This window comes from Vanellus vanellus, assembly GCF_965231255.1.
Source record: "Vanellus vanellus genome assembly, chromosome: 8".
NCBI lineage: Eukaryota > Metazoa > Chordata > Aves > Charadriiformes > Charadriidae > Vanellus > Vanellus vanellus.
Genome location: NC_138913.1, coordinates 26962025 through 26978240, shown reverse-complemented (window position 1 = coordinate 26978240; position 16216 = coordinate 26962025). Strand labels below are relative to the sequence as shown.

Genomic DNA, 16216 nt, shown 5'->3' with positions numbered 1-16216 from the left:
ACATATGCAAGGTACTTGCAGTCCTTGCCTTGTCTACACCAGAAAATGATACTGAAGTGATTCAACCACTTCTTTATGTGGCTGTAGTTATATCTGGAATAGTTCTACCTTCCTACATACCTTATTGGAGCAAAATCAATTTATACAGAATATGACAAATATTAAGAAAATACTGAATATTATATGAGAGATACATAACTAATTCATCCTTTAAACTGTTGAACATAAGGCAGAACTTGATGAATTGGGTAATGTATCAAAATAATGTCTTGCAGAACTAGAAATATCAGATGCTTCCACTGAGATAATAATTAAAAGCAGTAATCCAAACTGGATGGAAGAAATGCCAAGCTTAGTCTATGAAACCTTTTATAAGAGAAAAATATTTTGAAAAGTAGCTTTCTCCTATATAGCTGTACTTCTAATGCTTGCAGCTGTGCTTCTTCTAAGTGAAGACACTTAACAGCCCTATCATTTTTTAATTTAAAAAAAACCTGTAAAAATATTCATCTATAAAACATGGATTTATGAAACTTCCAAAACAGTTACTTTACCTGCAATACACATATGTACTTTCCGCAATAAAAATCAAAATGTCTTCATTGGAAAAGTGTTTTGTTTTCAACAAAAAGCCTTTATCTGTAGCAAAATTAAATAAAAGTTTGTATTTTCACTGTGAAATGAATCTCAGTCAATTGGAAAGTTCTGGCACTGTACTTCAAAAGTTAATGTTGATCACGTTTCCATGCCTAATCTAATCAACTGCTTTTTGCAGAAGAAGGTAGAATGTATGTGCCTTGATCGTATTCTCAACTGATGCAATCCAGAGCTAACCTGAGGTCTGAAGAGCAATTATTAAACATTTCAGTTTTAGAGCTGTCAAATCAACAAAACTTGAAGTGGGGAGGGGGGGAAGAGAAGAGATCCACATTACTTCTTAGGGACTAATAAAAACATAAGGAGTTTTAATCAACTGGTAGAGACAGATACCAGTTGGACAGTAGGAATGATGGTATCATTTGCTCACTAAAATAGCACTCCATACTCATCTTGCAAATGGATACAGAACATGTTCCTAACTCTACTCAAACTCATCAACTTGAGTCTCTAAGAGTCATGACATAGGACATAAAATTTAAAAGATATTAGGGGGAAAAAAAATGTGTATGTATATGAGTACTGTTATTACACATTTCCACACACACACACATCACAGTATACACATACAGACTCTTGGTACATTATGTACTGTCCACTTCTGTCTCAGTGTGTCATTCAGCCATAAAACCCCATCCTCTTCTCTGGCTGCTCCGGCAACTGAGTCTGCCCTGATTTATCCCCACACTGCCAGGAGCATAACTTCTTTTAGTTTCTACCACCCCACTCATTTTCTTGCTCACACTGCCACTGCCTTCTCAATTATTAGACCAGTTGTTGTTTTAAGTTTTTTCATACTGACAGCCTCCACACTTTCCTCCCATTTGCTATCCTTCTCATTTCACATAGTTTTTTTCAGAATTCTTATTTATCCCTTTCTCCTGGTCTACTATATAATCCCATGTCAGCACATTCCCCAGTTTCTCTTTAGACTCTGTGTCTTCCTACAAACGCAACATATGATGAGTAAGACTAGCTTTCCCATGAGAACATAAGGCCAGGCAGGTAGGGAAGAGAGAAAGAGATACCACCATGTTTTAGGGAAAGCATTTGCAAGCTATCTCCCCATCTCCCAGTCAGTGCCTGGCTGTCCATATGAACGTGTAATCTTAAGTACGAGAACTGCAATGCTATTCATATGATAAAACTTGATGCAAAGTGTCTCACTACTAAAGCCAGAATATCACTCAGAGCTAAATGTACTATAATAGGAAATGTGAGTACGCAGAATTGAAGTGATGCAAGAGAAAATGTCAAATGCTTTGCAAAGTCTGCACTTACCTAAATGCACAAGAGCTTTTAGTACAGTAACTACGGGATACAAAAAGGGAAAAGAAAAAGTGGTCCGTTAACTCTACTTGTCTTTTGTGTGTGGATTAAAGAAGCCTGCAAAGAAAGTTTCTAAGGATAGACAGATTATTTTCACCAGGGAATTGTGGGGTTTTTGTTTTTTGAAAACGTCTACCATTTATTCTGTAATAGCATATTTCTGTAGTTACACTCTAGTAGGAAATGGTACATCAGACAAAAGAGTCCATAAAAAAAATAATAAAGTGCCCAATTCTGAGTCTTTAGCTGCATAAGATTTTATCAGAGATGATGAGTTACTAACATAACTTGCATAAGACTAATTCAGGATGATTTTGTTTCTGTTGAGAACCTTTGATATGACAAGTACCGGTGAGGAGATACCAGGAAGCCACCATCCTTAATGTATACAGCCTGCACCCTTTTCAGCAATTACACTTGGGCTGAGAAAGGAAGACTGGTATCAGCTTAGCATCAGTATTTAAATGCCTCTGTATTTCAGGACTTTTTTCATTAGTATCAATGTAATTGCTTAAAATAGTTTTTCCTCTCAACAACAATGAGCAGGGATTGAGGGCAAAGCTCACTGCAGCATCACTGGTTCTCACTTCAGGTGAAATCCTGTCCGCTATGCAGAGTATCATGCCATGTTATCACAGAATCACAGAATTATCAGAGTTGGAAGGGACCTCTAGAGATCATCTAGTCCAACTCCCCTGCTAAAGCAGGATTGCCCAGAGCACATTACTCAGGACTGCATCCAGGCGGGTCTTGAAAATCTCCAGGGAAGGGGACTCCACAACCTCCCTGGGCAGCCTGTGCCAGTGCTCTGTCACCCTCACCGTAAAGAAGTGTTTCCGTGTATTTGAACGGAACTTCCTATGTTCTAACTTGTGCCCATTGCCCCTCGTCCTGTCACTTGGAACCAATGAAAAGAGCCTGGCTCCATCCTCCTTTAACCCACCCTTTAGATACTTGTATGCCATAATAAGGTCTCCCCTCAGCCTTCTCTTCTCCAGGCTAAAGAGTCCCAGCTCTCTCAGCCTTTCCTCATAAGGGAGATGCTCCAAGCCCTTAATCATCTTAGTTGCCCTTCGCTGGACTCGCTCCAGCAGTTCCCTGTCCCTCTTGAACTGGGGAGCCCAAAACTGGACACAGTATTCCAGTTGTGGCCTCACCAGTGCCGAGTAGAGGGGGAGAATGACCTCCCTCGACCTACTGGCCACACTCTTCCCTATGCAGCCCAGGATTCCATTGGCCTTTTTGGCGACAAGGGCACATTGCTGGGCCATGGATAATTTACTGTCACAACAGATGACAGTAAAGCTCTTGCCACTGAAGTGTTTATACTAACAAACAGTAAAAAAAGGTTTCACCTAGTTCAGTATTTATATACCCCTTGCAATTATCAAACACACAAAAGGATGCAGATGCAAGAAATCCTCACGATGCAATCACAAAAATTCTTAAGAACTATCATGTATTTCAGCAGCACTAAGAGTTGGTTGTCCTGTGAAACACTAGGGTTTCTCAATATTCTTCCAAGCCTTTTTAGTGTAAAATTTGCCCTTGGACTCAACATGAGAGATTATATAACTTTCAGCTTCGGGATAATTTTCAGGGAGGAAAAGAGATCTCAAAATTGAATCTGAAATCTCATTCTCGCACTAAGAGCCTCTTCATTCTTATCTCATGAAATGCGTTGACAGAAGTGTCCAGTATAACTTTTTTTTATAGCATGGTGCTGTGGCTCATCTCTCATGATCTCTTTCATTAACTCTTTGAGAATTCTATATATTCTTAGTTATTAACTTTTCAGGACTTTTAAAGCACTAGATGAGAATCAGAACTCTAAGACTTATGTTGTACTTCAACGTTACTCAGAACTAAACTGCAATATAAACGAAATGCTTTTAGGCATATCAGATACAACCAGCTCCGAGAGCAGTCTTCAATACCCTCTAATTCTCCTGGCATTGTTTTAGGGAGCAGAGCAGAGGGAAGCTACCCCCTAATCATCACCTTTTAATCACAGAACCCAAGGACCTCAAGTTTAATTGATCAAAATAAAATTTTTGTCCAATCCAGAACACTTCACAAATAGAAACTCAATTTAAGTCAACATAGCAGGAAGCTTCTTTCTCAACTCTCAGATGGATTTTTACATTTAACACAAATAGAATTGGACATTTTAACAAGTCTACCTCTAATAAAGCTTCCTATATAGAGAAAACCAAGATGCTGTAGCCTTGAAAGTCATATTCAGGAATAAAACTGAGCTGCTAGATGACACCTGAACATTAATAGCCTCAAGCAAGAAGAGGCTGGATTCTTCTCATCTAGCATAAGTTATACCCACCACCCTAGTGAGCAGCAATGACTGAGGTTATGCAGGTGTATATGTATTCACACTCCAAGTCCTTGGTGTTACTTAACTCTGGAAAAAGTGTAGAGAAAGATTCTAGGAAAATATATTCTGCATGGTAACTTCCATTTATGAAACTAGAAATTGTATACAGTGTTTCTAACTTTTAATCTCACAAAGGCAATGGAGAGATTTCCTCATGAGATTAAAAAGTGAATGAACTGCGTAGAGAGTCCTCTATGCATGCAGCCCCAAAGCAGAAGCATCAGGGCTGGTGCAATGCATACAGCAGAACATAAGGGCTCCTGCATCACCAATTGTCAAGTGATCCAAACTGTTTGTGAAGAAAAAAAAAACACCCTCATGGATTCACTATTAACATCCCAGTGAGCAAGTTCCCTGACATTTCTTGTGTCTAAAACAAATGAAAAGTTTGATGCACACCCATTTGGAGTGCAACCATACCTCAAAAGATTTAGCTGCAACTTATCCCTCTCCCTCATCCCAAACTTTGCTTTGGCAGTGAAAATTCACAAAGATCAGAGACCTGCAACATAAGCCGCCGTAGTAAAATGTACAAAAAAGAAATTTAGCTGATTCAATACCAGCACTTCAAAAGGGCTCTTTTTTTTAAGTTCAAAAATTTGAGGACTTGCCATCTCTAGATTGATATTGTTGGTGCCTAAATCTGCCAGGTCTCATCTCATCTTGGGCTTTTGTTCTGAGGAAACATCCTTCTAGTATTCATTCATGTAGGGATGGATCAGTAGACTAAAAGACGTATCAGATATATCTGAAATCCTAATGGCACCAAGAAGCAAGCCCCCACAAAAAAATGAAGGTTTAAACACTATGTATCCTTACAAGAAACACAGTATAAACATACATGCACATCTTGAATTTGCTGGGATTTCTCTCCCTACCGTGACAAGGAAAATAAAAAAACCTCACATAAAGGGAAGAAAGATGGAAACAGCAACATCAGGATTTTTTATTGTTTTTAAATTATCTAATGTAGAGTTCAATTACATTCAAGGAAAAGGTAACGGTTTTCGAAGTTCCCTGCTTCAAGGGCTAAGAACTAGCTGCTAATGTATGTTTAAAAGTGAAGGACCAAACTGAAGATGTAGTTATGGTTAGTTCTGATTCTCAGGATCCTTTTATCTACCGAACACATAATCTTGGAATTTAGCACAGGATTTGCTATTTGACTGAGGAAGTAGATGTCAAAAACTTTGAAAAGATCCTTCCCTTTTAGACAGAAAGTGCAGAGTGTACAAACCATATGATAGATTAAAATGACTAAACACACTTCGTGGTATTTTATTTGCTAATGAAGATCGAGAAATGGAGCAGAAGGAAGGAAAGAAGAAATAAAAAATTCTCCAGGCTGTGGAGACACTGTTTCAGAACTCTTGAGCAAACAAAATAAAATAAGTTTACTGTGATTGCTGTGACTTCTGCACGCATGTACACACATACATGTTATTTTGTAGGTGATGAGGTTTTGCCCTGGTGTTATGCCCGAACAATGTTATTAAAGACAGGCAAAAGGCTTTCCTTAAGAGTAAATTACGTACTAGTAAGAAATTGCATGGTGTTAGAAACTGCAAATTTTAAATCCAGACAGAATGTAGAAGAATCATGATTCCTTTTAATTTTTCAAGTTAGGATAAGAAAAGTCTTTTGCCAAATATACCTTGTTGGCTGGAAGAACATTTAGTGTATTACTCATTTTACAGCCCGAAAACAGAAAAACTTATCTACAAAATATCTTCCCAAGTCCTGTGTGACCATCCTTCAGAGAGTTGGGTAGAGTCATTCTCCCCAAAAGACCTATTTAAGCCAGACAACCTTTGAAGTCCTAGGAACATACAGCTCATCTAGACTTCTGAATGAAAACCTTACAGTCCTCCCAAGCACACATTTCTACTGGATTTTGTGTGCTTGACTGTGAAAGGAAGAAGGAAGGATGGATAGTGGAATTGACAACATTGAAATGTGTTTGCAGCCTCCTAATCCATGATTTCACGCGGGGAATAATTAAGGAATTGTGTGTTTACTAATGATCTACCCAAAATGTTCTCAGGGATAAATTAGCACAGACCCAACACCCAAAGATTCACCGTCACCAGTCATATCATCCATAATGTTAATTTCTCAACAGAAATAAAGTGACATCAGGCTTTTATTGCATGTTTTTTCACTAGAAGTAATTAGCATTATTAAAAGCTATCAGTGTGTATGTTCTTATAGAAATGGGGATTGTTTACATGAGTCCTGGCATTGACTTCATTACAACTGCTTAGACTAAAGACCCAATAGTGTTTTATTATAAATGCCATTATTGGAAATGCCTTTCAGAGTAAGAGATCATTGACATGAAAACAACATACTGTCATACTATAGACTGTGTTCCATGTCATGTTATTTAAAAAAAAAAATTATTTTAACATCAGTTCGATTCCTACCAGTGTACTTTAGCAAATGCATCAAACTGTACTTATTATCATCATCAAGATGGTAACATTACAGAAATTAACATAGGCAAAAACTACCCGTGCAGAATTAAGAGTACAGCACCTTTCCTTCAAGAGAAGAGACAGACAGTAATCAGGCTGAGAGGAAGCAAGCAGATAAGTGACTATGACAATGCCATTTCCCCCACCTTCAGGTTCTTCCAAGATAATTCAGTTGAAGATGAATAACTTAAAGATGGATCCCCTAGAAACTGGAAGATTTTAATCCTATTTATTCCTTTACGATATTAAAAAGGAGCCTGATAAATTTGCACATACTTTTAACAAAACACCCAAACTCCACCTACTATGTGCTGGAAAGTCACAATGGTAGAACAGCAGAAAAGCAACATAAATTAGTGAAAAACTGGGCAGCAAAGGGACTCTGAGCCAGATTTAAAAAAAAAAAAAAAAGAAAAAAAAAGATCCAGAACTTCTAGCATTATGTATAAAGAACAAAACAGGGTGTCCTGTTGATTTTCATTTTGACAAATTAAAAGGAAGCTGGACACAGTTAAGTGGTGTTTCTCATGCAACCCACATATTCATGGCTTTAACTACTAAAAGACAGCTGAAAAAGCTCCAGCAAAACCTTAAGAAGTCCTATGTTATTTACCACTTCCAATTTGTTTTTACAATCCCCTTTGGAAAGTAAGACTAGAATTGTTCCTTCAGACCAGTTTCAAGTAAAGGGAACCATTTCATCAAATAACAGAAATAGATTCCATTCGCTCACTCCAGTGCAAACAAAAGCATCCGTAACAAGTCTATAGAATTTTGTCCTTTCTATATCAAAGCTTATCACAGTACCTTTAATACTCTTTACATAAATGCTTTAAAAGCATTCCTTAGCACTAAATTCCTTGAGTCTTTTTTTTTTTAATATATTCCTGAATTTGTTACTAAAAATCAGTAGGAATAATGATATACTGATATTGCATCCCTGTGAGTGAATCTTTTTTATGAACATATCCGACTGTAAATTGATAGTTTCATTTGATTTTTATAATTCAGTGTGATAACCTGAAGAATACCTTAACACACTAAGTGAAACTTTGGATCTAAACTACACTGTAGAATCCCTTCAATTTCACAGCACCAATATTAACCAGAATAGCTGAAGCATGGTTTGTGAAAGTAGGAAATAAAAAACATTCCTTAGCATGGTATTTGATCTGAACACTTTTTGTACATAATGAAATATATTATTAATGAAGTTCCACCGGAATTTTAATTTACAGATCACTAACTTTGGAATGGCAATGGCATGAATATTTACACACCTTGAAGGCTGTAGTAAGCAAAGTTTTACAGGTCACATATAAAAGCAGAATGCATGTGGAGAAGCAAAAAGCTGAAGACCTGTTTCCTAAAGCCATAAGCTCTAAACTCCAAATAACAAAATGAAATCTTGTATTTTCCACCAAGTAAGCTACCTGTTACCCATACAGCTCTTTCAAAAAAGTCTTCTGATCATATTAATTAATAGTGCTAGGAACCAAAACCTAATCTCAAACTTGAATGTTTTGCAGAAATATCCTCCCACCCTCAACACCCAGGGGTTTTGGTATTATTTTTCTTTTGTTGTGGGGGATTTTTTGGTGGTGGTATTTGTTTGTTTGGTTTGGGGGTTTTTGTTGCGTTTCCCCCGCCCCCCGACAGCAGAAGTACGCAATAATCTACCCTGTCCAATTTTATCCAGAGATATAAACTTTTAAAGATATTTCCAACTTATATAAAAGATGAAGTGTTTTATGGGTAAATCATATAAGTAGAAGTAAAGATATTCTTTATAGAGCTATTTTGCAAACTAGAAAGTGTATACTGAGACGTATAAATTGTAAGAAATTAAAGCATAATTCTATTTGAAATATAGTCATAATCACAATGTTTAAGTATGCAAGGTAACAGAAGGAAATGTAATGCAAGTTCTGTTCTTTATGACCTAAATTAAATGATTTACTCCTCCTACTTTATGCAGAACGTTAAATGAATGTACAACTGGAGAGATTTTTATAATCTTGACAACTCTGCATGGAGGCACTCCCCATTTCCTCCACATGCTTTAAATGAGTAGTTTGTACAAACCTGGAGGATGCTATAAATGTGTTTTGTACAGAATGATTTCTTTTGTAAAGCACAAAGCAAAATGGTCCCAAACCTCTTTGGGTCCTTCCACAATAACAGGATTAAGTGATACAGCCTAGAAATTTTCTTGCCAGCTCCTGCAAAGAACAGATCTACCATAACGTCTATACACAGATTCTGTTAGAATATCATCATTCAAGAACACTGGAGCCCAATGTCTTTTCGAAGTAGTGGCATTTAAAAGTAATGCATTAGTAAAACAAGAAGAGAGCTTAAGAGTCAAGAGAAATAGGGAGAGCTCAACTTCATAAAAAATGTAATGCAGGTCCAAATTGGAAGCATGATTTTAAAAAAGAAAAATCCCTAGTTTAGGAAAGCACTGAACAAGCTCACACTAAAACTGAAATCCCATGTTTTTATTGAATACCTTCTTTGCAGTTTATCTGCATCCCTACAAACCCCCAATCTCATGGCAGTCTTTAATATATTCTCCTATAAAATTATGTACTTTTGACATCTTGTACAAGAAAGAAATAGTTGTCAGAAGTATTGTTATTGCTCAGTAAGACTGAAACAAGAAAAGGAGAAAGGTAAACAAGGCCAGTAGAAAGGCACCAGAAGTATACACAGATGGTGGAGAGAAAACTACTGAACTGAAGCTAGGATGATCTGCATGTGCTATCCATGATGTGATCAAAATTTACTTGTTTCCTCTACCTAAATGCTCTCCTCCTCTTAAGGACTGAGAGAAAAAGTAACTACCTTGTCTCTGAAGAAACCAGAATGGAAGGCATTCCCATGAAAAGAATGGAATCCTCTGCATGAAGATGCGTATTCTGAAGTAAAAGTGGTCACAAAGATTAAGCTTTGGAGAAAGATAAATGTATTCCTGATCCAGAAACAGCTGTTTCTACCAACATTAGCAGTAGAAATAGTGTCCTTATATCCACCTCCATTGTTTAGAGCTTAAGTGGACAGTAAACAGAGTAATGCCATTGCGAACTGCAGCCTATCTGAATATTATAAGGCACCTATAGCAGCAGCCAAACAAAAACTTGTTTGGAGGATTTAAGACAGGGATGTAATACAAAAATGTAGACAAGCTGATACTTCTGTATTGTGAACACCTAATTAAAAAAAGGTTTTCCCCCTCCTGAAATACCCCAATCAGTACTTTTGGTACACATACCTCGCAGAATTCTCTCCTCATGGCAACGTAGAAAGTCCCAGATTCTAACAGTGCCGTCGTCAGAGCATGTAGCAAATTTATTATCCGTGGGTGAGAAACTGTTACATGAAGACACACAGCAGGGGAAAGAAGTCAGCATTTAACAGATTATCTATGCTTCTCAGACAGGGCAAAATTATACTGTAATGTGTTATACACTGAAGGATGCATTTGAACATAGGGACTTTTAAGTGAATACAGTGCCTGCCAAACGACACTTCATCACAAGACACGAATTTAGCATAGGATTTCTATTGCATTGCAGTCCCCTGCCAAATGAGGAAAAAATCCAGAATTTATTCTTAGCACCTTCCTACCTATGACTGCACACGGTAGCGCCTTCTCTGCAGGATGAGAAGCAACATCAATATGATTTGGTAACTGTCACCCTAGATTTTCATGTTTGGTAATACCATAAGAAAGTGACACTGTGTAGAAGGACAGGAGAACAGTTCTTAGGAAAAAACTCCTCTTCAGCCACACGTGCTTTGCAGCAGAGAAGCAAAAATAAGGGAAAGCTGGTCACAGGAAAATGCTAGTTGGATTAACTGTTGAAAAAATTTTATATAAAACAAGTGTACCACTTATTGTAAAAGTAATTTGGAAAAAATCCGTCTTATTGTACATCCCATCAACACCATGAAAAGAATCCTAAAGACACAGAAGAAGCTTCCAGACTGAGCAGTCAATATCGCTTGGTGGAGATCACTGGAAAAGCAAGGAGTTATTTAGCCATGTGATTAGGGCCAGAACGTCTCCAGCAACTGACACGCACTCGCTTCCTTTCTGGTACAGTGAAACACCATGATGGAGCCCTCGTGAAATCCTAAATCTTTATGATCAAGGAAAGGGCTTAAAATAGTACAGAAATTCAGTGTATGGCCATGATAGTCAGACAGTAACTGAATCCAATGTAAGCACTTCTCATAACCAAACTCTGGCAGAAAATGCTGCACTCTATCAAAGAAAAATGGTGACTTTAGTGGAAAGTGGTTTTGTGGCAGTGAACCTTTATAGCCAAGGGCCAGCACCTGAACCTGAAGAAACACTGCTTTAGCTTCATTTTGGATCTGCAGCTTCTCTTCAGGCTTACTTTAAAAACATTTCCATATCTTACTAAAGATTATGTGCAGATTTGCTTTAGAAACATCCTTCATTTACATCTTACTGATAGTATCGCTTTAGATTCCATTTTTTATATAAATAGACATTTGCACAACTGAGGCATCAACACTGAACCAGGAGAATATCCTACAGTCTTCTTTTCAATGGCTTGCTCACAGTTTCAAGCTTGATGAACCCATTCAGTATTAACATTAGACTTCTGTATGTGGCAGTCTGCGTGGGTATTTAGTATTACTGGAAGTCTTGGCTTCACCAAGCCAAGCAGTTCTTCACTTTATTTAGTGTTTTATTATTTTGTGAGAACTATGCAGGTGTTTTATTTCTGAAGGCTTTATATTTTATTCAGTTAGATTATTAAAGACTGAATTCTTTATTTGGAATGAAATTGTTGTCTTACACAGTGCGTATAAAAAGGAATAACTGATACACATCGTCACCATATAAAAATGAAAAGAATACCAGTGCAAAATGCGGCAGACAAATACATCTCTAACATATTGCAGAGGCAGATACTGGGACAATACTAATTCAGAAAGGTGCCAGCAAAACGGTGAGAATGTGGAAACAAAAGAAAATATTGTGTTTATGTGGTGCAGGAAGTTTCCCAGAATCTGACAGAACCCATGCATTTCTGCACCCAGAATACACTTAGAGAACAGTCTAATCATGGCAATAGGTACTACAGAAAATGGTATATTGTGTATAAACCTGGCCTCTCTAATCGCCTCCTTATGTGCCTGGAACATCTTGACGTTGTTCATGTTGGACTGCCAGTATTTCACATATCCCCCGTGGTCTGCTGTCAGCATCCACATATCATTGTGTGACCAAGTCATAGCCCTTACAGGGCTGTCGTGAGCCTGTAAATTCAGAAACAAAACTTCTAGCAAACATGTTCAAATACTATCTGACCCACACAAACACAAAAGTTAGTAAAGTTCCTACTTAACAGCTGCGACAAAGAAATGAAAACGATGATCTAGTTAGACTCAAGATGTTATTGTGAGGAAAAAAAAATAATTCCTTTACTCTGTATACAATGGTTTCCAAATAATAAACAAAGAGTATTTGCATTTTGTTTCCAAAGTGTTTTTTTATTATTACAAATACTCATGGTATGTTCTTGAGAACAGTTAGTATAGCATATGGAGGTGGAATGTGAAGCAATAAATGAATTGCCTAGCCACAGTCTAACACGGGGTCAAAGAATAAAAAAAAAGAATAAGACCTCTAAGGCTTCAATTACCGCACTTAGACTACAGACCCATGATGAGCAGGGTGAAGATGTGTTCCTAAAACATGCTCCAGGACCTCAAGGAAATACACAGAAATCTTGATGAGTTTACCTGCAATATCGTTTCAAAATTGAAAGTCAGTCCATTCCATAAAGTGAACTCTCCACTAGATGCACCAGTGACCAAGCGTCTCCCCTCAGGAGTCCACTGCAAAAGACAAATATAACTAAACTGTGCAAATATAACATTCAAGTATTTCTTCACAGTCCTCCAAATAAATAAGCTTCTTCCAGGGAATTTGCAGAACTGACTTTCTAGAGGATGCAAGATAGACAAAAATGCAGAACTGTGCCAGAGGGCTTTTTACTTTTGTAACAACAGGACAAAGCCCACTGTAAAAGCAATTAAAAAAAAAAATTATCTAGTTGTAGAGAAGAAACAGCTTATCTGCGACAATACATTTCTAGCACACAATATCCATACAAAACAACACTGCTAACGTCATCGAAAAGTTGTTAGAAGATGCTACAAGAGTCAAACAGCACAGAGACTGAATTGCCTTTTTTTCCTGTGAGTCAAGATATATTAGGCCCCTCAAAAAAAATAAATAAATAATGAAATTGAAGTGTGGAAGCACACCTCAAACTCTGAGAGTAAAAATTATTTTATACTCAGACCATACCATTTAATTTCCTAAAACTCTCCACAAAAAGACTGGACACAGGAGTAGCCCATGTATTCTACATGCTAGTTTTATCTGGAAATGCTGTTAAACTGTTATCTTATTTCTTTCTTCAGTTAAGAATATCACTCTAATTTAAATTAAGACAATACAACCAAGTCCATCCAACACTATACTCACCCTGACAACAAACACTGGGCATTTTACTTTATTAGTAGATGTCCGAACAAATTTTGTTGTTACAGCATTCATAGGGTTGTTCAGCATTCCTATAGGAGGGACCAACTATGAGAGAAGAAACAAAAGATTGAGTACTGACATTTCTAACCAGAAACTGCAAGAAAACCAAACATTCTGAACCCCCATTTCTGGAAAAGCAAGTTTTTCATTTGCAGGGGTATTATCAGTAGAGTCAGTAGAAATGTTTAAAAGTCTGCATGATTTACCATCTCAAACATCAAGAACCAGCATCTTCAAGAGCAGCTTTGCAAGCTCAGTGCATTAAAAGCCTATCCAATTTCAGGCTCCCTTTGTGGACATGGATTCCAACAGAACAAGATAATGTAGAGTGAAAATACCCTTGGTATCTTTAAGGCCTCTTCTATACAAAAAGATAACCTCAGCTGACAGGAAGAATCCTTCCAATTTTCTGAACAAATTTTATCTCTAAAACTTCAGGGAATAGAATGATTTTACTTACATCATTATAATATCCTGCATCAGGCTGGATTGCTCGCATATCTCGCTGGTCTCTCTGCCATACTCTATTCTGGAAAGAAGAAAACAGCCCCTAGTTCATACCACCACTATACTTTATTGTTAAAAAACAAAATAAATAACACGTTGACAGCCTGTTTGGGAAATTCCAAAGCACTCCAAAGATTTTAGAATAGACTATCTGGAAACCTGCAGAATTTATACAGCACAAGCAAAAGATTCAAGAATGATTAAAGTCTTAATTTCATCAGACTAAAGCAGCTCATTTAGAATTGCAGCTCAACAACATGAAAGGAGCAGTCCTACGTAATAAGCCACATTATTGTAACAAAGATGACCGGTACTTTACTGCCCAGGCTAATAGGTACTCCATAAGAAACACATTCAATCATTTCAAAAGTTTTACTTTCAGGATAAGCATTTACACCATCAGGATCTGTGTTGATGAACTCTAAATAAAATCCCACACAGTGCCATGAGCTAGAAAGGAAGCTTCTGCAGCTGAAGCATTAACAGATAACAAAGCTGCAGATAACAATGCATTCAAACAGATGAAACTTAGAAGGACAAGGGATAAAAACGCCTTCAATTAGTTAAATTTCGTGAGCTGTCAAACACAACTTTTTCAAAAACACTGTACATGAATTAGGAAAGAAATTACTTCAGCTTTGTGCTGTAGACTTTAACAATCTGTATCCGTGTACATATCAGAAACACAAAATTCTAGGTAAAACATTTCCACATACACTACTACAGTTTGCTAGAATTTCTTAAGCCAAGAGCAAATTACATATAAACCATTTTTCTCATTTTATATAGAACCACATCAAATTAACTCAGTAGTATTGAAGCTGGGACAGAAATGGATTTCTAGTATAACCTAATTTTGTGTAAGCATTCAAGACAGATCTGATTTGTTTTGTTTTAATAAACAGAAGTTTGAGGGTGTTTATTTCTGCCACAGTAAAAAAGGTTCTGAACTATTAAACTTTTTTTTTTTTTTTTTTTTTTACTTAGTCCACTTCTAATAGAATCTTTCCTGGGGCATTCCTGAAATGTAAGAACGTGTTTTAAATGTTCAGTGTTTAAACAGATCTTAGAAGATAATTTAAATTTATTAAGAAAACCTTCCAATTGTTAACACCTACAAGCACATGCACTGGCCACAGCAGATGGAATTAATTTCATCATGTTTTTGCAATGTTGCTGTTGAGATTCCAACAATGCCTGTATTTATAGATTTGATTCTATTGCTTCTGAGCTAATACCCAGTACTGGTACAGTACATCCTGATCATAAAATTATATTTCTTAAGAAATTAATGCCACCCCATCAGGAAAGCTAAATAAGCATTTTTACAGCAATATAAAACTTCATTGAAGTTGTTCTGTACCTATTAACTGTACAGAAAGGGATTTTCAGAGACTATAGTGCAAACTGCAGTGCAGTTTATTAGTAAAATGATGAGAAGACATTTTTATGGTGCCCTGGTTTTGGACAGTAAGAGGTAATGGTTTATTTACCATTTCAGGAAATTTCTAGTTAAAAACAAAAATAAGAACAATTACATTATTTATAATGAGTTTTTATGTCAACTGAAAAGTCAGAACATCACACAAGACACTCAGTTGCATTCCAAGTTGGAATACCAAGACCGAATGTAAAAACAGGTGTTTAGGCAAACTACAAAATCAGCTGTGTATGTGTGCAGTTTTATTACCAAAACCCCTTGTATTCATACTATAAAAAATTTACAACCATTTGTCACTTAGTTTGAAAATGCAGCAGTAGATCTCCCAGTACTCCAGACTTCTCTATGGAAACTCAAAAGCACAATCACAAGTCTCGGGAAAGAAAAAAGTTTTTCAAACCAACCCAGAAAATTAACTAACCTCCAAATATTTAATTACAGAGGGATTGTAGTCTATGGTCTTTCGGTTCACAGCTTTTCTCATCCGCTTTCCATCAAAAGTAAGCTGTTGCATTGCTTGCTGCTGTGCAAAATCAGGTCTTTTGTAGAACAACTGCCGAGGCGCCTGGTGCTGGAACCTCGGCATATGGAAAAATCGGGGCGGGGAGCCAATTTCTGTGGCCATGGCTATCTTGTTTCTGAAAGACTGCAAAAAGTGAAACACTAGGTTACTACATAATAATGACAAAAGTCACGTATTAGTATCTCTACTTATTTAGGTTTACAAGCATAAATAACAACTTCATAAAGCACTGTCTATCGGGAAGAAATATTTGCAGGTTCCTCTGAACAATTAGTTCTTATTCCCCTGTGCCACACAG

At 36.9% G+C, this 16216-nt stretch overlaps 1 protein-coding gene across 2 annotated transcripts in view; it reads right to left on the bottom strand.

Annotated features, from left to right (window-relative positions):
- The window catches only part of WDR33 (WD repeat domain 33), a 71648-nt gene that overhangs the window by 37880 nt on the left and 17552 nt on the right, over positions 1-16216 (bottom strand). For both annotated transcript variants that reach the window (XM_082487355.1, XM_082487354.1), the window contains exons 2-7: positions 15817-16041; positions 13908-13976; positions 13388-13492; positions 12637-12732; positions 11999-12150; positions 10127-10224 (exon numbers count right to left, since the gene is read on the bottom strand). In XM_082487355.1, the coding sequence (XP_082343481.1) occupies positions 10127-10224; positions 11999-12150; positions 12637-12732; positions 13388-13492; positions 13908-13976; positions 15817-16020 (724 nt within the window). In that variant the 5' untranslated portion in view covers positions 16021-16041. The remainder of the gene's footprint in view (positions 1-10126; positions 10225-11998; positions 12151-12636; positions 12733-13387; positions 13493-13907; positions 13977-15816; positions 16042-16216) is intronic.